This window comes from Labrus bergylta, chromosome 8 (assembly GCF_963930695.1).
Source record: "Labrus bergylta chromosome 8, fLabBer1.1, whole genome shotgun sequence".
Classification (NCBI taxonomy): Eukaryota; Metazoa; Chordata; class Actinopteri; order Labriformes; family Labridae; genus Labrus; species Labrus bergylta.
Window position 1 is genome coordinate 9,656,540 of NC_089202.1, and position 25,016 is coordinate 9,681,555.

A 25,016-nucleotide genomic window follows, 5' to 3' on the forward strand; every position below is an offset into this window, starting at 1 on the left:
GCTTTTTCTTTTGTTTTTCCTTTTCACATTGGTCACATGGTAAATCATTATGAAGCAACATGAGGAACAGTTTCAGTTTGCTCACAGCTGATTTACAAACATTAGCTAAGCTGTTGGATTTGTTTTAATGGCTTGTACATGACAGCCAAAAAAGCGTGCAAAGTAGAAGTTGATTGATCATTCTGGCACATTTTACCTGCCAGCTCTGTTACTCAGTAACAGGAGAGAGTGTTGCTGATTTGATTTCACTGTGAAAAGGAGGAGTCTGTCTCAGTCTTGTGACTTCATTTTGAAACCTTTGCTCCTGGACAATAAATATAAAATGCCCAGTGCTTGACACAGCAGTATTTGGTTGACTTAGCTTCAGTGAGATTTAAGCAAGAAACTCTGGATTATGAGAAAAGTAACAGAAAATACTGGGAATCAGGTAGGTCAGATTTGTTTTATTTTCTGGTTTGATTTCAAATAGTTTTATATGTTCTTTAAACATAAACATTTAATATGTCACATTGAGTTAAGCAGCTTTCAACTCTGGCACAGTCTTGAAAAACAACTTTTTTTTCCCCAATGTTGGATATTTTGAGGGAGTTTCCTGTCCTGATTCTTGTGGATTTAGTCATAGCACTTCCTCTCTCTGAGTGTAAAAACACCTTCCTCTTTCTCACTAACAGTTTATTGAGTTCAGTGTCTCAGCGTCTCTCCTGCCTTCTCCATGCAGCCGGTTGTCAGTGTGTGGGTGAGGGACCCGCGGATAAGAAAGAATGACTTTTGGCATGCCTACATAGATTATGAAATTTGTTTACATGTGAGTACAGTGATAAAACAGTTACTTTATTGTCTCGAAGTAAATAATGGAGCTTACTGTGATATATGTGTATTATTTGTGTCCTGATTTAGACCGACAGTGTGTGCTTCACAAAGAAGGTCTCAAGTGTAAGAAGGAGGTTTAGTGAGTTTGTATGGCTCAGGCAGAAACTACAAGAAAATTCAATGCTCATGTAAGTCAACATATTGTATTTTGTACATTTATACCTTCACTTTGCACATTCAAAGCAATCGGACTTTGGTTACTTTTATGGAAGCCCTTAAAAGACATGCAATCATACATTTTCTTGTACTCTTTTTTGTGATAAGTCAATATTGGTTGTTTTCTCGAGATCTCGATGGCAAAGCCAGTTTTGTTATCTTGAGATTGAGAAGTTCAGATTTAGAGAAAACAACAGGAAATTAATCATTATCACAGGAAGATGGAGTAAAGCAAAATGTGCAAACGTATATCCGCTTAGGGCTTCAATATATTCTAATTCCTGAGGGATATCTGTGCTTCTTTTAGGGTACAGCTACCAGAACTTCCCCCAAAGAACCCTTTCTTTAGCCTGAACAATGCCCAACAGATCACTGATCGGATGAAAGGCCTCCAAAAGTTTCTGGAACAGTAAGAGTGACTTCAAAGAGCCATAAACTTATGAACTTTAATATACTGAAACACAGAGATAACAACATTGATGAATTAAGATTTCCATGAAAACCTCATGACAGCCCTTTTTCTCATAAGCAAGTGATAACATAAGCTGTGTTCGTTCAACGATCTAATTTGTTTTCTGCCCTTGTTTCCCAGAGCCCTCCAGAGCCCTCTGCTGCTGTCCGACAGTTTGTTGCATCTTTTCCTGCAGTCACAGCTCAGCGTGTCCAAGATGCAGGCCTGTGCAGCTGGAAGGACACACTATTCTGTGGCCCAGGCAGTAAAGAATTGTGGTCTGAGGCGTTTCCACTCTGAGGAGGATCTGAAGAAGGACCTGAGCATGTCCTGTGACTCTGACTCTGACAGGTATATAAATATGGCGGAAATTGGAAATTGTTATCCAATCCCAGCAAATATAGTTTTCTCCCAGAGAAATGAATTGGTATAGCAGGTTCTTTAATAATATATTAGCACCCATTATTGTGTAAATAACCATTTCGATGAGAATTCTTCATGCCTTTTGTTTTCTTTGCCAATACATGCCTTCAAATAAACACACCAATGTTTTAATGACAATGGTAATTATTAGAAAATTCCGTCTGCTTATTTCCCTAAACAAACACTTTCCATCTACACTTCCCTTTTCCCATCCCTGTCATTTCAGCTCAGAGTGTCGAGGTCCAGAACCTCGGATTAAAGCTTTGGCATTTAAGAAAGCAGCTAGTTCGGCTTTACTCGATCTCAAGGGGACCAGCCAGGAGGAAAACTTAAGCTGCACATCTGAGTCTACATGAAAACATCATCAGCATCAGCTCACTGTGAGACATGATTTGACCTGAGAGGAAGATATTTGCCTGTTACCCTGTCATACTGCACTTTTCGTTATGTATATCTCTTAATTATTTCACTTGTAAAAATCAAAAGCTTTTGTGCTCCCACAAAGACATTTGAGTTTGAAATATGTAATGAAATGTCGTTTAAATGCACAATTTTATTTTTTGAATCCTTGTTACTAGTCTGTTCTAATCTGTACAGCTATAAGGCAATGGCAACAACTTTCCTGAAGATGGCAGTGTTGCTACATTCATGTGATTGCATTTTCCCTTCACCCATTCACATCTGCTGTCACTGTCCATATTTACTTCATAAACACTCTTAGCAAAAGAATCATTCTAGATATTCACAAGATTCATTTTTCCAGATATGTGCAGAAAACAATGAAATATTTTATCCAGTGACAGCCGACACAGGAGCTTGTCATCTAGTGGCCACTGCAGTGCTTAGCAGTATGACATGTAGTAGAGTCTCTGTACAGTTTCCATACAGCTCCCCCGTCAGGTGTGGGGCTGGCAGGAGGTCATGAGGGATCCCAAAGGACTCTCTCCTGCATGAGAAGGCTGTTAGGTAGACAGGCTTCATTGTTCCCCGCTGAACAAAATGCCAGCTGCACTGACAGGCTACCTTTCCTATCTGTCTCTCTCACAGTGTACTTTCACTGCAGTCGCATATCTCTCTACATATCTGTGCATGTGTGTGCAGAGTGTGCTCCCACAGCGAGCGGCACCATGCTTATGCAGAGGTAATGACCACTTAACAGTGACGGCATACTGACATATCTGCAGAGCTAATTACACTATAGGTTTGTCACTCTGCAGCAGCGTTGATGTTCATTATTATTACTTCAGAGTATACAAAAGGATTGTGTAGGTTGAGAACAATCAGATGTGGGTGTAAAGTGTATGTTTGATCATGTGCATCCACTTATGGTAACGTAGCACAATGTGGATGATGTCTTTGTCAGTCATAGTGTAGGTGGGCATTACCCTGCACCTTCAAACACATGCACTAAGGCTGTTATTATGTATGAATAACAAATTCATATATTGCTGTCTCTTTTTTACACTGTATTATCGACAGACCTTTGAATAAAATATCCAAAAATTGTTTGATCATTATTCAAGTTAATATATGTGAATGTAATTTTGACAACTCAGAGCAGACAGAGCCTTGTGCTGATTAGCCACATAGGATGTTGAAGTAAGCTTTTTTTACACAATTTGAGCCCTTGGAAAGACAAACCTATCTTGTCATCGCTACATGAATGGAATAACATACAGAAAATAATTTGAGCAGTCAGTGATTTTATTCAAAAATAAAACAAATTAAATTATCCTTGTATTGTATATAACCTCACATTTACAATGTTTCTAAGGGCAATGTCTCCTACACTTTGTTTATTGCATGGACATTTTGTGAGAGATATACCCTACAATTAAAAACACAGACATTGTGGTTAATTTATGGGGAAGTTCTAGGGTATTTGGAATAATTGTGTTTAAGTCGGAATATTGTTGAGGCGTCCAACATAAGAATAAGGCCAATAAGTATTTGAGAAGTGTAAATGGATGCTTGGATGAATAAATAGGATATAAAAACTCAAGTTATTAAAACATTTTAGAGACCTTAATTTAAGTTTCTGGTCAGCATTTTATGAGCGTGGTGAGGGGTGTGTTTGGGAGACGATGACCTCAGTATTTCAAACATCCTGGCAACATTACAACTTGAAGGCAGCTAATGTATGAGGCTGAACATCCCGAAAATATGCAGCATGTCACATTAGTTTGAGGAAGGGATTTTGTTGGGATTTGAACAGCTGCAAAGAGAGTGTATGTTGTCTCTGTTAAGTAAATCACACATGCATGTGTCATCAAGTATCCCCAAGCTTAGCATATGCTAACTGCTCTCTGTATAAAGAGAATAAACCTTGTGTTGTTGCATATAGTCCCATGGATTGAAACGTTTACATTGCTGGTTTCAGTCATATCTGTCCAGCAGTATTGACTCTGCTTTAATGGTCTGTGACTCTGGTCCATTGGCTGTTAACCTCCAGCCACTGTAGCCTATCCTGACAGTGTGGTTCTGCTGCCATGACAACACTGACACATTTAAACCCATCAGATCGATTGGCTAACAGCTCCCTGCTCCATGTTGTGTGACCCTGAAGAGGTCAGATGGAGTGATACCATAAAATGAATCTGCTTTCGGTGTGGGTTCATGTCAGATAAAACAACATTTATTCAATAGAGTACAGGAGAAATCAAGTTTACATTATTTCCCTTAATGCTTTAAGCTCGGTTCAATCTAATTAGCATGCTTATTGTTTCACACATAAAGCAGAAGAAGGTAAGATAAAGAAGAAAAGCTCCTCAGGGAGATGCCCATCTGCCTCATACCAAGTCAGCACAGCTATAATAAACCCCTCCTCACGCCCGCAATCTAATGCCTGACTTATTATTCCTACTGTTGTGTTATTAAGACAGAATCACGAAAAGGTAAGAAGAAGAAGAAATCTGTTTCATACATGGGAAAGAACCAAATCATCAAACTGGAATGTGACAATATGAAATCCCAATCAGCATCCATTTACTGCATGGAGCCAAAAACAAATGGAAGTATTGAGGGAGTTATGCTCCAGTGGAGGCAAATTACAGATAAATCAGAGGCTGCTCATGCATTTTAAGTGCCACATTATACAGAATCCATTAGTAGCAATAGGACTATAGCAGCACTTGAGATATTAAATCTCTTTGCCTGCAACTCAGGAACCAGAATGAGTCAATATCAGGGGAGCCCAGCTGCACTGTCAATAGATAGGAGATGAAACCTTAAGGAAAGAAGCCACACTAACAAAAGTAATATGAAAAAGGCACTACAGGCTGGCCATAGCTTTTTAAACAGCAAGGCAACCACATTCACGAGGGGGCACAAGAGGAAGCAAAGTAAATGATCTGGAAGCTTTGGGTTAATTGAATTGTTAATAACCTGCGCCTCGGCTTTGAACATTTTTCAAGGTCTCCCACATTTTATGCCAATAGTGGGTGCTGATTTACAGTGGGCCACAAAACTTCAACAACCTGAGAGTCGAAAAAAAAAAGATATTCAGATGTTAGACTTGACGCTGTGTGCACGTCTTTAGGTGTGCGCATACACAAAAGTCAATATTCTTCCACCTGCACAGGATATAGTGGATAGAAAATACTCTTTCTCCAGGCTAAAACATTTTCACTCCAGCGCTCAATCATCCAAAATGAAAATGTGCAAACTAGGAGCTATCCATCATTCATCAAAACTAACAGCCATCTTCATTCACAGCGTGGCTCATACTTTCTTTTTCCCACCTCCACATGCTTTTTTCTTTTGGTACATAGAACGTGAGAAACAGCTCCTCATCTCCTTGAATCAGGGTTGATCAGCATGAAATCCACTCTTCTCAATAAGAAACATGGGCCCTGAGGGGCAGAAGGGAAATTGAAAAGAGTGCTTTATAATTTCCTGAGATAATGAGGTGTAAAACCAGGCATTTTGCCTCTTTATTAAAAGAGATGGTGAAGGGAGGATCATGTGCTAAGTAAACACATATCTTCTTATGCACATTGTCCTAACTGGATCATAAAGGCTATAAATGAGCTCAAGATACTTCTGATGCCTATCCTTTGTGAGTTTGATTCTGTGCACGGGGGAACAGCTCCTCCTTGTGTCACAAGATCATGTGTGAATAACAACCCCTCCTGACTAATGTCTTGTTAGAGATGAAGAACAAGTAGAGAAGGGGCTCTTTGGACAGTTCAGTGAGTGGAGAAGCTCCCGATGGTGGCAGAGAGAGGACCATAAAGGGGTGGAGAAATGAGGAGGGGGAAAAAAATAAAGGGGTAGAGGGCACCGTCTCCCGAGGCCTCTGTGCTTCACTGCCAGTGTGTGTAAATCAGCAGGCAGCTCACGGCTGCAATGAGGTAGAAAATAAAAAAAACATAAAAATGTCCGAGTGAAATAAGAGGCAAGGAGAAATCTTTTATGATAAGTCTAAATTCTCCTTACTCTGCAGTAGATCCACTGGCCAGCTCAGCTTGTCTTCTCCAGACGCAGTCCATCATCCCAGTGTCTGCACACAGTCACAAATTACTCATATGACCCCACCTGCTATTCATGTAATACATATGTAATGAGTTTCCTAAATTCACATGATTATCATTCATGGTATGTTAATATGTCCGTATCAAGTTCATTAATATGTATGTAAATGTTGAGGACTGCCAAACCAGGGTGTCCATATCTGCAGATAATGTCTAAAACACATACACATCTATCAACATGCTTAAACTTTTCATTAAGAACTTTTTTTGATCATATATAAAAGTTCATTCTTGGCCTTTTAAAACAGTTCATTTACCAAAAAGTGGTCTGATTCCTTTATTTACTTATTTATATGAAATAGGGACAGTGCACATTAATGAACATGAAAATGTAAATATGCCAGATTGAGATTCAAGTCACTGGCAAATTTTCATCTGTAGTCCCGGGCAGGTTGGTGGTAAACAGGAAAACAAGTTTCATAAAACCACAATGACAAGCAAAAACCAATAAAACAAGTAATGAAAAAAGAACAACATATACTGTACATTAGTAGTCAGAGACACATAAATAAACCAGTGTAAAGAATGGCTGTTTGATTTTGTTCAGAACAAGCCAGTAAAAACTGACCATCAGAGTTAAAAGTGCTTAAAGTGCATAACGTGCTTATGGTTGCTGCTCCTTGTCGTCTTCTTCAGCAAATAAGGCAGAAATATTTGCCTTTATGAATCTATATCATCGTATTTATTCTGTTTTATAACATTCACCTTAAGTTCCATGTTCTCACCCTATAAACATCAGCATTAGCCAGTAAGAGACATGTTTATATTCAGTGCCAAATTAAAACAGATTGATACACTGTAATTAAAAAAGTTATGAAAATATATAATTCATGCTTTCATAAGAATTAATTCCGGTTAAAAGACACCCATGTTGATTAGAAAATCTAAAGGGATTGATTCATGTAATTACTTTTGTAAATGTCAATGTTTTTAAGTAACATGAGAGAACGTCCAGCAGACCAACTTACTTACATGAGTGAAGTAAGTTGGTCAAAACTGCTAAATGGTGTGCTGATTTGGCTCAGTCAGTAGAGCAGACATCGCATGTAAAGAGGCTTCAGTCCTCGTCACACTGGTCCTATAGGTTCAATTCTGGGTCATGTCGCTAAATTTAGTGAATGTCAAACCCAACTCTCTCTCCTTTCATTTCCTGTCTCTCTAAAGTTGTCCTATGAAAGCCAAAAACGCCAAATAATAATATAAACAAACACAGCAAAATGATTCAAATGTGAGGTTAATTTCATAAGAAGAAGGGATGTTAAGCTCTTCTCTCTCTTAATGAGGTGGCAAATCTGAAGGCCAAAGTCCTCCTGCCTAACTTCTCCACCAAAAACAAACTTTTAAACAAATCTTTGAGGATTTTTGTCCCTAACAGATACATCTCTCTAAACCCTCTCCTCATAGTCCTTCTAAAAAATATAAAACACCTTAAAGATCTTTGTCTGTCTTAAACAATCCAATGTAAGAATCGGCTCTGTTGAATCGAATTACCGAGAAAGTTATCTCAAGAACAGAACAGATTTTTTTATTTTTCTGAGATAATTAACTCATTAAAGAACAAAATATATGTATTGTCTTGTGAGAATGAAATACGCTTCAATCACCTCTACTGATCATATAGTGATGTTTTTTTGTCTACTCTGTGTATTTGAATGGTCACTCTGTACAGACAAGGTGCTCCACATGTACCCTTGGCTTGGCTTTAAATTACACCAGCCAGGTTAGCTTGGCAGGACCTGTGCTTGGACACATACCAAAGCTGACATTATGCAAGAGTGATGGGTACTCTCTGCTATATCCAGTGACTCTGTTAGCTCAGCAAGCTCATGTAACTCAACCCTCATACCTTTACTTCCTCTGTCACACAGAAACGTTACTATATTAAGAGCTGACATTTGAGCTGGAACCTCAACCTGAATGTGAGGTCATTACAACTAGGCGCATCTTATCCATCTGAGTGGGGGGTGAAATAGGGAAAGAGAAGAAGAGAGAGGAGGTATCAGTCAGCTGTATGGAGTTGTGAAAGGTACAGTGTGAAGAGGGCTGTAATTACAGTTAGAGCACCTCTGACCTCTGCTGATTACAAACTATCCTCCCAAACCATTCAGGGTCATTACTCACGGCATTAACTAGAAGAGTAAATCTAGGCGGAACAGCGACCTGATATTAGAGCCACTGCCAGAAAGTAAACAGGGGCAGAGTATGGAGGCTGGAGCCTTGTAAATAATGTGCGAGGAGCTGGAGCAGGCGTGGGAGATGTTTATAGCAGGTGGACAAACACCTGTCATTTTGATAAGACTGATTTATCTTGAATGACATGTCAGCACATAGCTTTCCTCCCGCCTGACAGCTTAGACTGCAAACCACCCCAGCCAGGAATATGAGACTGCTTTCCAACACTGATGCTTACAGTTAGAGAAAGAGATGACAAGCAGACCTGCAGGGACAACAACTTCATCAGTTTGAATTATCAGCTGGGACATTCATATTCATTCTCACATAAGTAACACTAATGCACTAAGCTAAACCACAACAAAATAAAAAGAACTCTTCTTTCTCATTTTCTTACAAAATGAGTTGTAAGTATTTAATAGAGTGAGTTAATTATCACCCTCTTTGCTTGGTAGACAAGCAGCAGAATGAGAGATAGTACTAAAAAGTTCACTTCTTCCAACTGAAATTCACCATATTCACATGGCGACCATTCCCTTCTAAATACATGGGTTGGAAAGTTGAAATACAGTAAATATATAGTAATGGTACGGAGGCCCTTAGTGGACATTCATCCATGCATTTTATTTACTCTATTTAAACGATTATTTTGCTGTTGTTTTCTTGAGATCTTGACTACTTTTTCTTTGTATCTCAAGATTTAGTTTTCCATGATAATCCCACAATTTTTTTTTCTTCAATTCTAAAACTCTATTAACAGACGTCTTTGTCTGCTAATTGAGATAATGAGATGACAATGAGAAAGCAATAGGGATAAGCATTTTCATTTCATTTCAATATTCAAGTGCTCTCTTTACCTAATGAATGAGAGAGACCTCACAAATTATTCTTTTTTTTTTTTTTTTACTGTAAAACATCATTTGGACACAGACTTCCTGGAACCTAGTCTACTATGTTTTCTGTGGTGTGTCACTCATAAGTACTGGGTGTTTGTAGGACAGTGGTCTTTAAAGTCCAGTTCTGAATAAAATGACAGTTGATGGTAACATATGACTCTGTGGTGAGATCTGTCCACAAATCTGTATTATTAACAGACACTTTTTCAAACAGTCACATTGAGTACTCAAGTAATTGAACACATCCCAAGAACACAACGTATTTGTACACGTTCACTTAGGGCTTCTGTATGAAAGTGATTTCTACAAATCTGAAAAAAATTAGCCTCTGTTAGCACTTTTCAATTGATCAGCAACTGAAACAAAAAACAAAAATTCTAAAATCTGGTAGGACACTGAGCAATAATATTTATATTTTATATTCTTTAAAAGAAAACTATCTGACATTAGCTACTGCTACATTACTCACATTAGCATTTAACAAATCCCCAGTCATAGTTACTGACAGTGTTGCACAACATTATATGCAGAAAAAAGCCTAATTCTTAATAGCCAATATTAGGACAGCTAGAAGATTTAGCACCAACAAAATCTTAGCTTACATTACCTTTAGCTAGCTAACATCATTAGTTAGGATTCCCCCCTTTCATGTCCTATCAAATGATGTCGTTAGCTATAGGAAGTGGTTCAATATCAAATATAAAATCAGGTTTTTTAAATGTGTTGTTTTAATATGAATGAAGACCCATCATTCTCTATTGTCTCGCTAAAACAATTGAGGAGCAGTGAGGACAAAGTTGTGTGTGGGATGTTTACAAACCTGAAACGCAGCAACACAACATGACCTTTTCCATAGCAGTATCTGAACCCTGCATGACAACAGGTAAATGGGAGTCATGTGAATATGGTAGAGTTCCCTGTGTCCATGCATCACAGGCATATGACAGTAAAAAACAAAAAAAACAAAATAAAGCATTTTACTGATACATTTCTCCAAATGTGGGTAAACAGTATGTTTGATGTTTGCATATACAATAACAATGTGACAACAACCGAAGTGAGACTTGCTGTTATGGACCAGGTTTAAATTGGCATAATCTAGGAGGTTGAAAGTGATGCGCTCAAGGCCTAAAACTGGACTTTCAGACAGAGGAGCAACATTGTCTCCACTCCATATTCTGAGGGATACAGGTCTCCATGTCATCACAGTCAGCAAGTACAGATGAAGAAGGATGCACAGACACTGTTAACATGTGAGAGAAAAGGGTGTGGTGCTTGTAATAAATAATGTACAAAAAAACATACTTTTTTGCGTACTGCCTGGTTTTCAGTTTGAAATATAACACATTCAATATGAAAAATAAAACATAAAAAATCCTAAAAGGGATGAAAGTGTACGCCTCAAAGCCACCTGTCATTATTTCTGCCAGCTTTCACTTTAAATACACCATGTCTCCTCACTATGTCATAAGCTAACTGCAGAAAAAAACTGAATTTGTCAGCTGCCATGAGTTATGTTAACAGAAAGTGACCTCAATTAAGAGTGACTTGCATTTAAAAAGTGTCTATATCAGATTTTCGGATTTAGATGTGGGGGTGTGGGGGAGTGGGGTGGCTTTAATGGAACGCTGACAGAGGGCCAGTTGGAAAGGTAATACATTTCCTGCAAAATGCCAGGGGATACCACATAAATAAAGCAGTGTTATTCCTGACAGAAACTCCGCATGAAGCCGTGCTGTGATCTACGGCTGAGTGACCCAGATAAAGAGCAGCAGAAACAGCTGACAGCTTGATCAAGATTACCTCTCTAAATTGGTATAGATCAAGCCTCTAGCCTTCTCAACAAACCTCAGGGGTAACTGTACATGATGGTGCCGAACAAAAACAAGCTACCTGTGATTATCATGAGAGTGACGGTGTCCTGACACTTATTACCCCACAATGGTCTCCCTAATTGACATGTTTCAAGGGTCATTTAGGGAGAATGACATCAAGGTAAAGCATATAGCAGGTGTTAGAGCAGGCTGTTTAGAAAAGAATACCTGATCAGTAATTTGTCAGATTAAAATGACTTTGAATGTCTTCTGTCCTAAAGGGACATTTGTTTTATATTCTAATCATCTTTTTAAGCAAATCCAATGTTATTTACCGTTACTTAGCTGCTCTTTCTTTATCTATTTGGCTGGTAAAAGTGTACTTTTATGGTTGCAAGTATTAATTAGTGATATTCTGGAATCATTAGTGTAATTTAGTGTTCCTTAGATTAATGGCACAGTGGCATTTATCTATGAAACATTATATCTTGATGTTAAATTGCAATAAAAGAACCTGTATATTCTGAGGATATGGCTGTCCACATCTAAGAGGGGGGATGGGGTGTAGTTGACATCCATTAAGGAAATCCTTTATTGGCACATAAAAAATGAGAGGCAATATTTAGCCTTACTTGCCTTTGGCAACCTAACCCATAGCCTTACATTAAAAGGGGGGAAATCCAGAGCTATAAAGAAATATTTGTGTTTCTGATTCACAAATTACAAAAAGCATGTTTTAAGTGTCCTTTAATCTAAAAGATAGCGCTTCAAACATACATTAACATTGTCAGTAATGTTGTAATGTGTGAACATCCCGTTTTTTTTCCTACATCCCCAAAAAAGCATTTCCTTTCCTCATCCAATGTAGTATATTCAATAACTAATTATGGTAATTCATTACATCTCCAATTAGCAGAGAGGCTTTATTGCTGCACTGTACCGTAAAGAGCAAGATTTATGTTGGCTTTGAATGTCACCCAGAGGACAGAGGACGAGCTCATCACTCAGTGGGAACAAAACAGAGAGACAAGAGCGAAAGAAAAATAGAGGGAAGACAGAGGAAAAAGATACAATGAGGTATTGTTTAATGATCACATTTTGCTTGGTTTTCTGACATCCTTGAAAGAACCTTGGCAGGGACCATTTTGTTTTCGACAGCCGAAAAAGGAAAGCAATATTCTTATAAATTAAAAAAAAATGCATTGCAACTTTTTGTGTGTCAGCTAGGAGATGGTAAAAAGAAGATATCTACAGTATGTGTGTAACCTCAGTGGGATAAGCCCAGCAAATGCAACCTCGCCTGCTGTCAAACAGCTCCTTAGAGGGTGATAAGTGTCCCTGCTATCTGTGAGGGTGGTTGTCTTATTAGTGCACCTCAGCCATTTCAGTCAGGCATGCAGCTCAGCCAGCCATCTGCCACACTGTGATCCTCTGGCCAGCTATGTCTCTCAGGTGCCATAAAAAGAAGCCCGGCATCTCTGTGAAGCTTGGGATAAAAGTGCTGACCAAATGAAGAAAGTCTTTCTTTTTAAAAACAGATTAATAACTCTTCACGCAGGAGGAGTTGTACTTGATTTTAACAGAGGCTTGATTTTTACTCGTCTGCATTATAAAAGGAAAATCATGTTTCAGTAGCCTAAAACATTTTAGACAACTGCACTCCTTACGTTTTACCCAAAGATAATTCTTCTACAAATCTATTATTTCTACTTTAAGCATCTCTGTCACAGGTGTAATCTATGACCTCGGGAGAAACTCTATTGCCACCTTGTGGCTTAAGTGGAAAATTAAATAATTAAATTAAAAGCTTTCATAAAACAGGTATGTTTACAGCTTTATTCCTCTAGCCATTAATACATGATTCATTTGCAAAAAAATAATTCAAGAAATGTTGTGGATAAACAATTACAGAAAATGACTGTGAACAAGCAGTAGAAAAATACTTTCAAACATGGTCTTCAGGAAATTGTCATCCAATCACTTCACTTATGCAGTTGGTATCATCCCCAAAATGAGAAAATATTACATCTGCAATTTCCTGTTATACATTTGAATTCTTTAGATTTGTACAGGGCAAACAATAGTTCAAAATAAAACGTGTTGATGTAGCAACTCACACAGCATGTGTTTATAGAGCATAAAGCTCCATCAGGTACTCTTTGGGAACGATTCCTATCGCTCCGCTCTTCTCTCCGACCCACCAGCCGTAATTCTGGTACTCCTACAGACATGGATAAAGAGGAATAGAGAGGATGACACAAGTGTGATGAAGACACGACTATTTTGTATCTCTTTTAATACAGGTAGTCATCACTACCAGAAAACAAACTGTAATTCAAACATGAGATTTTAAATCACAAACTGAGATCCGTCTTAAAATTCAAATGTCATGTCAGCGTGATTTTTCACATCACATGAAGAGCGGTACCAGGATGTGAGGGCAGGGAGGAATGACAAATCTCAGCAGTCTGATGAAGGCATAAAATTCTCTTTCACTCGCTCCTCCAAAACAACACATATATCCCATCAACAACTTCATACGTTCTCTTCCCTCTCATGCCTCTCTCCCTGGTATTGCTTTTGAGCCTGCACTCATTCCCCTCCACTCCACACAGAAAAACCCTCAGAGTGTGTATAAAGCACATCAGACATAAATCTGTCACAGCATGACAAGTAATAGCTCCAAATGGCTGTCAGCATGCTGAGATGTGAGGAGCAAACTATGAGGAGAGATCAAGAGGAGAAAACCTCTCTCTCTCTTCCTCTCTCTCGTTCTGTTCGGCCAGGAGCCTGACCTCACATCAAAGTCCTCCCTGGACATGAATCAACACTGGAGATCAGGTTCTGACAAGGATAAAGAAAGAGGAACCTGCACAATGTAGAAAATCAATGCAAAAACCCAGGGACCAAGACACAGCACATCTGTGTCCAGTTATTCCCAGGAGGAGTTCTAGCTGTAAGTGATCACATGGTGATATTAGAAGGAGAAAGATAACAGCAATAGAAAGAGCTAACATGGACACGTGTTTGCTGATTGGGGTTGTCTATCATGTCAGAAGATCTAGATAATTAAGGCAAACTAAACATCAAAGGATACACACAGAAAATTACTAATTCATTTCAAGAATGCATCACATGTTTAAAACTACATTTCACAGGCCCCTGAGGGATAATGTAGCACATTGACATAAGGTGTGTGTAAGAGAGTGTGAGACCTGAGTGTGTGAGCACGTTATGACTTCCTGCAGCAGGCCTTTGAAATGAGCAACACCTCATTCTGCAGTTCTGGCTCACAAATAAGTTGTGCCTGAGTGAATGTGGGACACAACAAACACATAAAGACATGTGGAATACTGGTGTCAAAGCCCACATTTACTCTGCTACCCTGCTCTTGATAATATTACTGTCCCATTATAATTATTTTTGATATGGATGCAGCACTTGGAGTCCCCAAGGGGTAAATAAGGTGTATCATATTTTATGCTATCATCACTTTCCAAAGGTTGGAAGATCAATTTCTTAGCTTTCCCTAGTTAAAAGAGATTTTTCGTACTTTTTGCTGAAGGATAAGTATCTCTACGGTGACTGGGGGTGGATAGATGGACTGACTAAGGTTGTGAACATTTCAAGGACCCTGTGATTCAAAATGATACAATCTCAGTCATTTTAATGATCGACAGTCGTAAAAACACTGAAACTTTATAAAAACCACATACCTCCAGTCGTATTCTTAACCAAAAGCTGCCGCAAGCGAAAGAGGGAGTGCTGTTCAAATGTTTTGAAACATTGCCAACATATCTCTATAGAGAGTGTGCAGGAGCTTGCCTGCTACTTTTTGGAATTAAAAACAAGAAATGACCCAATATTATGTGCCAAACACTTCTATACGTGTGCCCTGGTTACAAAACAGGTAATGATATAATTTTGTTTATACCCAAGTTTAAAATTCTGGTGTCTTGACAACCCTTTTCTGTCACTTGCAAAAACCCCAGAGAAACAGTGAAAGATAATTTTCTATTATGGAGAAAGTTCATTTATAACCTCATTCCATTATTTTATTATTTTTATCAAATGAGAAGCTCCAACATTGATGCATTGGTTTTCCAGCAAAATTTAAAGACCTGCAGCAGCAATTTGTTTTGGGCTTTAGGAGTTTACATTTGATCAACACATCAAGCACTTACATTAAGTGAGACATCACATTTCAATTAGTTTTATGTTCTGGGAGTGAAAGGGGGTGGGGGGTGGGTGCAGAATTTCTAGACACCACACTCTCCCTCACTCCCAGCCAGGTCCTGACTGGGGGGTCTCACAGCTGTAACACTGCAGCTATTTCTGGGCTCTGGAATTGGGGGAGGGACGCAAAAAAAAAGAGGGAGAAAAGAGAATGAGGGAGGAGGGAGTGATGGAGGTAGGGAAGGGAGGAGGGGAAGAATCCGACCGTCCCTTTAGCTGCAGCTGGTTGTTGCAGTCCAGACAGGTTTTATGGTCATTGCCCTCACACAGGCCACAACCCCCAACACCAAGGTTTCAGCTAATGGCACTCCCAGTCTGAGTGAAAGGGCAACTTGATTCTTGGTCCTTTTCCACACACACAGAAGGAGTCATAAACAGGCATTTGGCCATTGAGCATTGATGGGTCTGTCTGCTTTGTGCATGTGTTTCTTTCCATTAGTGTTGGATCAATTAATCAATTAGCCGGTCAACAGATGATGAGCCATCATCAAACACATTATTTCCTTAAATCCTAAATGTGAGCTTGTTTTTCCTCCTTACAATGTTCAAAACCTTTCCATAGAGTTTGTAGGACAAAAATACTCAACCCAATCACATTTTTAAAAACATTTGAATATTAATCAATAAATCAGAAAAAACGACATTCATACTGAAAATAAGAAAGAATTTCATGTCAAGTCTTGTCTTCATGGCTTCATGGCTTTGAGCTACCACTAGATGGCAGACTTGAATTTGAAAACTGAGCTGGCCAGTTGACAACAGTGAGTCTCAGTTGACTTCATGCTCCATAGAAACCAAACCAGACAGGAAATATACCCAGTCTAGAGCGTGCATATTTCACACTTTTATTTTACGCAAACCACAGGGTCGACATAAAGTTGTAAAAGTAAAATATTATTAGACCAATTGGCTGTGGGATGTTCTAATACTAGCTTATTAAATGCATCAAGACAAAATCCAATTCTGCGTTCAGTCGAAGCAGAGGAGCACAAAAGGACTCCTGTTTCGTTGCATAATAAAAGGTAAAGAACGGCCCCTAAGTCCTCATTAACTGGCACACACGCAAAGGCGACAAGCCTCGGAAATTGTGCGTCCACCACACGTCCTCACCTGCTCTGAATGGAGTGGCGGACTGAGCCTGGGTTTCCTGAGAACACACATTCCTATTTGGGGAGGTGAGAGAGACGTCTGAGAGGTGTGTGGGCTCATTGCCTGGCATGGCAGCATCGACAGCATGCTGAAACAGTCCAGATGGAAGTGATGGAATGGCACCGTGTGCCAGCAAAGCCCAGCCTCCGCCAACAGCACTAAAACAGTTTCCGTTGTGACACAACTAATCCCCATCATGGTTCCAGAGAGAGAACCGAGCCCAGTCTGCCTCTTACCATCAGCCGTCCACCTCCAGGAGGCGGGCCAGATGCTGCCAGTAAGGGATGTGAACATACAGTTTCTCTGAGGGCCCTAAAATATTTCACTTTAGGTGGTCTGGGCCCAGCAGAACTACTCAGACTACTCTATTGCTATTAATTATACTACTCATCACTTCTACAAACTTTTGCTTTGGTTGGTTGGGGTTAATCCTGCCTTTCCCATACATGAAGAAAACTCACAAACACAGAGACAGAATAATGTTTCACCTCTAAAAGAAAAGGGTTCCCTTAGCATACCTTGCTCAGGATGTAGATGGCATCTCCACGTTTGAAGGACAACTCATCCGGTTGGTCTGCTACACAGTCCCATAAACCCTGGTAGTGGTTTTGGTAGTCAGTGCTCTTATCAACTGAAGGGACAGAAGGGTAAAGAAGATGATAACAGATGAGGTGTTAAGAGTAATCTCATTAATCCCACAGGTCTGACAGTGCAGCAACACCAACAGGAGGCAGTGCAGAGCCTGAAATAGAACTAGAGGCAGACAGAAGCTGGGGGTTCATTCTACCTATTAATGCTAGAAAGGTTCTTCTTTTCACATTGAGAAAGTGATGTACTCTATACTTCACAATTTAACGCACAAAAGAGATAGAGGAGCAGTTCACTTATAGATGGAGATGAAACAGCACAGAGTATTGCTATCTTCTAGCGGTATCTCGATGCATCTTCAGAGTCATATTACCATCAATCTTTGATGAGATTGTGGAAAATGTGTCTGCAATGATAGTATGATCTATCGTTCAAGTTTTATCCTTTGACGTAAAAGCATTCAGCTTCTTCAAACTGAATCTCTCTGCTGGTCAGAAAATAAACCTGACTTGAGGACAGTTCTTGAACACTTCCAACGTTTTGTCTGACACTATATTCACTTTGAGTTTAGAATAGTAATCTGAAAAATCAGTGGATAAATGCAAATAATATTATACATTGAAATGTTGCAGCTTTTATTTATTGCATCATTTTGTTAGTATAAATAATCAATAGGGTGTTTTTTGTTTTATAAACTGGCAAAAAATCAGTAAACTTTGGGGCACTGGTGGAACAGTGGTTAAAGCGCGTGCCCCATGTATGGAGGCTGTAGTCCTCCAAGCGGGCGGCCCAGGTTCAAATCCGACCTGTTGCTCCTTTCCCGCATGTCATTCCCTACTCTCTCTCTCCCTGATTTCCGACTCTATCCACTGTACTATCTATCTCCAATAAATGCACAAAATGCCAAAAAAAAAATTAGAACTAAAAAAAATCAGTAAACTTCAATGTTAATAAAAAAATATTCTTCATACAGTTACGGTAAAACTTCTAGAAATAGCCCAGGCTTTTATTTACTTCAGTCTATGATATGAGCCTGCCTTTATTTGGGACAGGCGTTAATACGAGATGGTATTGCACAGCAAAGATGGGGAGGACTATGAAATAGCAAATTTACACCAGATAGAACAATAAAGCGCCTACAACATGAGGATATCAATAAACAAATTCAATAATTACTCTTTTGATTTTACTTGGCAAAACAAACAGCATGCCAGCCTGCTTCATGGTGTGTGCACATATGCACATTATTCTGTCTTTCTTGTACAGATGGTGTACAAGAACTAGGCTAGTAAAAAGGGACAGGACATATAATTGGGATGGGCTTTTATTTGAAGTTTTACGGTAAGTAGAAATGAGGACACAAATAGTTTCTTGGTGGTTAATGTTTATATATCTCTTATTGATCTGAAGTAGGAACATTTCCTGTTTGTGGTTTCCCTCAGAGCTTTTTGATGTTAGTGGGGTTTTTGTCACAGAGACAGTAGATGAGGACAGACAGCACGGTGTTTTTGTACTTACAAAACTTTCATACATCATTTATCGTAAAAGGAAGTTGCCAAAATCAGCTGAAAGTTATTTCCAGCATTGTGTCAACTTTCAGTTACACGTGTTCACATAAACTTCCTCTGTTTGTGACACTTCTTCTTTGCTATGGCTAGGAACTTTGAGTTTGCACAAAGTGATAAGAACACATATGTTTGACAGAGAGGACATCAGTTGATCACAGCCCCATCCAATTTATATGAAGTGACATTTATATTACTTTGTAGCAGAAATTGAGTCAAGCACTCAAACCTATGCAGTGTTGAAACCAGACACACATTTCTGTGCTGTGTACCTGCAACAGGTGGAGCAGGTTTGCTCGCCAAATCCAACTTTGGAGGCGGCTTCGCTGGAGTGGGTATTTCATCCTCTGGAACAAACACAGAAGCATATTGAAGTGTGCTGTTAGTTAGAGCGTATGTATCTGTATCTAATAACAGAATGAGGAAGTGAGCAATGGCAGAAAAGAAAATCCTCATAACAGATGCATGTCATTTAATGCATGCTCTGTAGAATAACAGATTTCCACAGGGAGAAACTGTGCGTTCTGACCTGGAAGCTCCTCATAGATGTCTTCATCTATTGCCTCAGGCTGCTCTTCCTCCTCCGTATTACCCACATCATCGTATAGTCCCTGTTCCTCCTCTTCATCTTCTGGGATGATGCCTGACATATCTACAAACAGAGACACATTTTTTACTCTTGTATTAACAGAGCCAACATTTAGAGACATTTGTTTATTTCATGCCTTACTTGTATTTTTTTTTTTTAAAAAGGCTGTTACATTAGGGGGCTTAATAGAATGTTTGTAAGATTGAAACAGTTCAAACCTTTTATAACAAAGTCAATCTGTTTCACCCATTTCGCCGCCTCTTTCACTGATGACGCACAAAACTGTGAAATGAAAGAGGAGAGAAATGAAAACTGCAGTCAGTGCAGCATGCAGCCCTTCATGTATTAATTAACATAAACAAATAAAACTGCATTTATGCATATTAAAATGTTCCGCATGGAGGGGCCTGGATGTTAGAGACCCTCATTTAGACATTTTAAATTATGCGCGTCAGGTTGAGCCATTGCAGAGCAAGCAGTGTCAAATGAATGAAGGGGTTTTAAAAGATTGAATGAAGTCAAAGTACAAACATGCCTTTACAATTTTAAACACGCCACACCTCAAGTCCACATTTGTTTTTTTTTTCAATTTACGTACATTAAGAACAGTAATGACTCTAACCAGCATCAAGAGCTCACCTGATAGACTCGCTTGTCTGGAGCTGAAATTTCAAAGCAACAGTCTTTCTTGGAGTCTTTCCGTAAGCTGCTGTTCATTTTGACAGAGTAGCCATCGATACTGAACTCCCCCTTCTGCTGCTTGTCTATTACACACAATTATAACATTTAACATCATCATAAGTGTTCAGATAACTGCAACGACACTGACAAAACCTGGCAGACAAAAGCAGAATGTACTGTATATCCATTAAACTAGAAAAATTGTGTCAATGAGGTAAAAAACTGAAGTACCTTTCTCACTGCCGTAGTAGTAGAAGGTCTGATGGCTTAGAGCACACCATCTCTTCTGCCACTCTGTGCCAAAAAAGCTGTGATCTGCAGGGAGAGAGGATGAACAGTCTTTGAATAGATACTACATTTTTGGTTTCATTTTGAAATTAATAAAAGCCAAATATTTCAGAAATGTGCATCGTCTATATGGGTTCACCTTGTCTGTCAGTACATCATGTGACAAATGTTTAGCTAATGTTTATAGGGTGTTGTAATTGTATGTGGAATTTCACATTCACTATATGTAGAGATTTTTTCTTTTGTGCTTTTTGTGCTTTATTTTGAAAGCAAATACAGGCACAAATTGTCAAAAATTCAAATAACATTCAAGTTTAAGGGACATGTAAAAAAAAATATAAGAAATTGTTTGGTATGTAATTATTATTGTCACATTGATTGTTGTTTAAACAGATGTTTTGTTCGTGTAGATCTTTTGCCTGAAGGCATTGAACAGAAAATGTAATAAATGATTCTGAGCTCGCAAAAATAAGCAACATTCCTTTTTGAAAAACCTGAGTTATGAGTAGAGAACGCACCCTTTCTGCGCTTCTCCAGGTATCCCGCTTTAAAGACAGACGGCAGGTCCTGGGCTGCCACAGGTGGAGACTGCTGAGCTCCTGGAAAAGAGTTCAGGGATCCAACAGAGGGGGATCAGTGTTCTCACTGAACACATAAGTGTTATTTTATCATTTAAAAGTAAAGATTAAGTCTGGTTTTGCACTCTTTAAACATAAAAAAAAAAAAAATGGTTTCTGATGTACCGTATTATGTTTGTATTCATCAGATGTTAAAACAAGTAACCTGGAGGCTCCACTAAGCTATGCAACGCCTCTGACTGGAAGGATTCCTGTTGCAGTGTGCAACTTCAATGCAAATGTTCAACTGCTGTGTCAAAGTTGCTTTGTGTGAAAGAGAAGCCATAAAGCTGGCAGCTGCTTACAGCCCATAAACCCCAGACAGAGCCCTAAACACCATTTCACAAGTATTTCACTGATGCTCTGTTTATAAAAGTACATAGAAAACCCTGCATGGCTAGCAACCATTGAGAGCACAAGGTTTAAACTACTGTACATTGAGGAATGTTATTTTTGCCTCAAACTACAGCCATGGCAGTAATTTTAAGTCCCCGGACTGTGGCTGAGGGTAATAAAGCATGCTCGGGCTGTCAAAGGGGTGGGGTGACAGAGGCGGTGGGGGTAGCAGTTGTGCCCCCAAATTGCTCCTCAAGTATGTTGCCAAGTTACAGTGGGAATGTCTCCCTCATTGTGCCACTCAAAGTCACTTTCTCCACAGAGCAGACCCAAAGATTTGTATATCTTCCTACTTCCTAAGACGCAATTTTCAACACTTTAATCTGCAGCAGTTAGTAGTTAGCGAGTCAACTTTGGACATCTGCTAAGTGGTTTACCTTCACAGGCCTCGTCATCTTTGTCTGTGCGCTCTGACTGCAGTGACCCGCCATCGTTGTTGCTGTCAACCTCCTCCTCATCGTCAGAGTCATCTCCACCTGCAGGAGTAAACAGTGCTGTGGAGTGAAGGTGCATGTTATGGTGTAACACAATGATTCGCAACCCATTATGCTCATTCGAAGAGGCTTAAACGCCCAGGGAGATAAAACTTTACAGTACAACAACAAATAAGAGGTTCAAAATGAAGAGGAATCACCAGTATAAAAAAAAATAATCACAGGAAGCCATTGCACACCGTCCCTTGATCAATAAAATAAACAAAAATTAAATTATTAAAGAAAAAAAAAACACTGTTTCCATTCATTTTATGATGGTATTATTATATGGATACACTTGACTAAAGTAATACATCTCAAGGGTTTAGTAGATTTGGTTGATCTTGTGACCTCTTGTGTGGGCCAAAACAAGCGGTTAGAAACCCAGCAGTGTATGTACGGAGGAAACATACATAGACTTATGTATTATGAAGACAACACTCACTCTTGTCCTTGAAATCTTGTGGAAAACTGTTGGGGAGACAGTAACCAAACATCTCTGCATCAGAATCGACGGACAGTCACATTGTCCAATATTTAAAACCAAACTCGAATACAGGATGATTATATTGTACAATGCAAACAGTCATACCCCAACTTGACCTCCTTAATCCGTTTGATGAAGGTCTCCCTCTTCTCTTTTGCCTTCTTGCTGAGGTTCTCCCCTTTTAATCCATCAGATAGGAACTGTTCAAGATCTAAACAGGAGAAGAAAAAAAAACATTCACACTAGAGGTAGCCAAACACCTCCATGCTGCTTGAGATCTTTTTTTATTGAGTTTCAAAGCAATACAAGAGAGAGAAAGTTTGCATGAGTTGATGTCAAAGTGCTCATTGTTAGCTCTAGTCATCAGCAGCCCTGCAGTGTGAGGCATCCATATTAAGTGCTCGCTTCCTCTTTTTTAACAAAAGTCTCTTTTTCTGCAACGAGCCACAAATGAACAAAGAAGCCAACAAACATGTACAGATCAACTGAATGTATGGATGTTTTTACCTGAAATGAGCGTCGTGAGCTCCTCGGGAATGGGTCGCATTGTTTGGAGTATGTTTTCAGTCAGGCAGGCGGCGGTGGACGGTCCGGCTGAAGAGCAGGGAAACTACCTTGACACGGAAGCAGCAGACACGGAAGTTCACGTGCTAATTATTCACCACTGACCACACTGTTGCTCGACACCCACTCTCATGTTTATTGCTCCATCCGTCTGTGTTGTATGTGCTGCTGCTGCTGATGATGATGATGACGGGGATCTAAAGGTTTAATGGCGCTTTACAGACTAATAAAGTCGATCATGTTGTTGATTGATTCTGGCTAATATTTCTACGGCGCTGTAACTGACTCACTGGACACATTGGGAGGGTCTTTTCTGACAATGATGCAGACACATTGAGTTTATGAATATGTCAACGCTGTAAATCTAAACAGGGTCATTAATCATCAAGGGGGCAGTTATATCAAACTGCGTGCCAAGATTATTTCAACAACAGAGTCTGTGCTTCTTGTGCACTTGTTTCTTCCTTTATATGCGAATTTCTGGGACTAATTTAGGCATTTGTTTGTCAGACAAGCACTTCTTGCAGCCAGTGCATGAAAGCGTTTAAAAGCCGTGCTTGAGGTGTGCCTCCTGGTGTAAGATGAAGTGAAAGCAGACCCCATGTCATATTGTTGTTAAAGGTGTCATTCATTCATTTATCATCTTTTGACAGCCAGTATAAATCAATCCTGGTTAAAAGGCTAAGCCTTTGAACTGTATACCTTGTTATCATTGAGGAATGACTCAGAAATGTCAGTGCTTCACGTATAGCTGCAGGTGCTGTAAGGTGATGGTAAGGAGAACACTTCATCCTTTCTGTCCAGGAGTTTTGAAAAGACATGGGCTTCATCCATTCAACATTTTGTTTTGGGCTCTCTTAGGAGTTTTAATTTGGTCATAACACAGACTAAAGTTAATAGGGATGCTTTTTATGACCTATAAACCAAACATGATCATCAGCATAAAGGATGAGTATTTCTAAATGCTTATTCTTTTGCCTGAAATTGCTGCCAGGGATAGGTTTCAGATTAGGGGGATTAACAAAAAGCAGATTATTTTTTTGTGTTTTCCATTGCAAAGATTCACAGTGAGTGATATGTTAAAATGGTAAAAGAAATCATGACAAGATGTTTATCATTAAAACCTTACTTTAACATGTATAGGTAGGATAAGCAAACATATAATACATGTTAGTTTGTCCATGGGGGGCGCCATACAAACAGAAAGTTCCTCACTGGAGCTTTTTTTAAGGTTTATTGTTGTACTTTTTACAGACAGGACAGTGGATAGAGTCAGAAATTGAGAGGGGGGGGGGGGTGACAGGAAAGTAGTCCCAGTTCGGATTTGAACCTGCGCCGCCCGCTTGGAGGACTGCAGCCTCCGTACATGGTCCCTCAGCTTTAAGCAGAGGTGAGACTTGTGTTCATTTTTTAATATTATATATTTTTCTACAAATTTGCTTTCCAACTCAGCTTAAACTTTAAAATGGTATAGATTGCTATTCATAACTATTCCAAGAAATCACATTTTTTGTGTGTCTTCATGTGATAAACAACCACATTCTTAACTTCACGAAGCAAATCAAAACCTAAGATCTGATTTTCCTTTTTCATGATTGTTCCTGCACAATGTTTCTGATGTCACTTCCTGTTCAGAGATAGTTGAGTAGCAGCCAATAAATTCCTCAGACTCCTCTGTGGTCATTCAAAACCTGACCCCCTTCTGACCTAACAGCAGTTCCTCCCAGTTTGGAGAGGAGAGGAGAGCAAGCTTGACCTTTGATCCCTCTGTGTGTGAGTGAGAGAGAGAGAGAGGGGGGGGGGGGGGGGGGGGGGGGTAGGGTGTGTGTGTCTGCTGGCACCCTGTTGTATCTAGTTTCCCACAAAGCTTCATCTACTTGTCTGTCAGCACACAAACTCCTCCCTGTGATTGTTCCTTCCTCTTCTTTTTTTTTTAGCACTGATTACATGTTTGTAATCCATCCACTGCCTGTCAGCAAACACTTTCATATAACCACATATAGTTTAACAACGTTATCAGACACATCGGATTTTAACACTTTTGTATTTAAATATGCATATTGCATGTG

At 39.3% G+C, this 25,016-nt stretch overlaps 2 protein-coding genes across 3 annotated transcripts; one reads left to right on the forward strand and one right to left on the reverse strand.

Annotated features, from left to right (window-relative positions):
* Positions 1 to 288: 288 nt before the first annotated feature.
* snx10b (sorting nexin 10b) lies at positions 289 to 3,406 on the forward strand. Its single transcript, XM_020637385.3, has 6 exons — positions 289 to 427; positions 672 to 805; positions 898 to 998; positions 1,334 to 1,435; positions 1,619 to 1,828; positions 2,127 to 3,406. The coding sequence occupies exons 2-6, from the start codon at positions 713 to 715 to the stop codon at positions 2,254 to 2,256; spliced, it is 636 nt and encodes a 211-aa protein (XP_020493041.1). The 5' UTR covers positions 289 to 427; positions 672 to 712; the 3' UTR covers positions 2,257 to 3,406.
* A 9,730-nt stretch (positions 3,407 to 13,136) lies between these two features.
* skap2 (src kinase associated phosphoprotein 2) lies at positions 13,137 to 23,050 on the reverse strand. 2 transcript variants are annotated; one of them, XM_020637467.3, is made up of 12 exons: positions 22,891 to 23,050; positions 22,489 to 22,594; positions 22,342 to 22,367; positions 21,801 to 21,899; positions 20,929 to 21,009; positions 20,354 to 20,437; positions 20,081 to 20,205; positions 19,660 to 19,723; positions 19,382 to 19,504; positions 19,125 to 19,199; positions 17,218 to 17,330; positions 13,137 to 13,535 (listed from the first exon to the last, which is right to left on the reverse strand). In XM_020637467.3, the coding sequence occupies exons 1-12, from the start codon at positions 22,928 to 22,930 to the stop codon at positions 13,443 to 13,445; spliced, it is 1,029 nt and encodes a 342-aa protein (XP_020493123.1). In that variant the 5' UTR covers positions 22,931 to 23,050; the 3' UTR covers positions 13,137 to 13,442. The 2 variants fall into 2 exon arrangements, with proteins under 2 accessions (XP_020493123.1, XP_020493122.1); XM_020637466.3 differs by having other exon boundaries at positions 21,801 to 21,917.
* Between the last annotated feature and the right edge of the window lie 1,966 nt (positions 23,051 to 25,016).

Coding starts and splice junctions, on each gene's coding strand:
- skap2 (XM_020637466.3), bottom strand. CDS start 22,930: ATGCGACCCATTCCCGAGGAGCTCACGACGCTCATTTCAG. Junction 21,918..22,341: donor ACAAGATTTCAAGGACAAGA/GTGAGTGTTGTC, acceptor TTCACTCCACAG/CACTGTTTACTCCTGCAGGT. Junction 19,505..19,659: donor GATTGACTTTGTTATAAAAG/GTTTGAACTGTT, acceptor CTCTGTTTGTAG/ATATGTCAGGCATCATCCCA.
- snx10b (XM_020637385.3), top strand. CDS start 713: ATGCAGCCGGTTGTCAGTGTGTGGGTGAGGGACCCGCGGATAAGAAAG. Junction 806..897: donor ATTATGAAATTTGTTTACAT/GTGAGTACAGTG, acceptor GTCCTGATTTAG/ACCGACAGTGTGTGCTTCAC. Junction 999..1,333: donor CAAGAAAATTCAATGCTCAT/GTAAGTCAACAT, acceptor TGCTTCTTTTAG/GGTACAGCTACCAGAACTTC.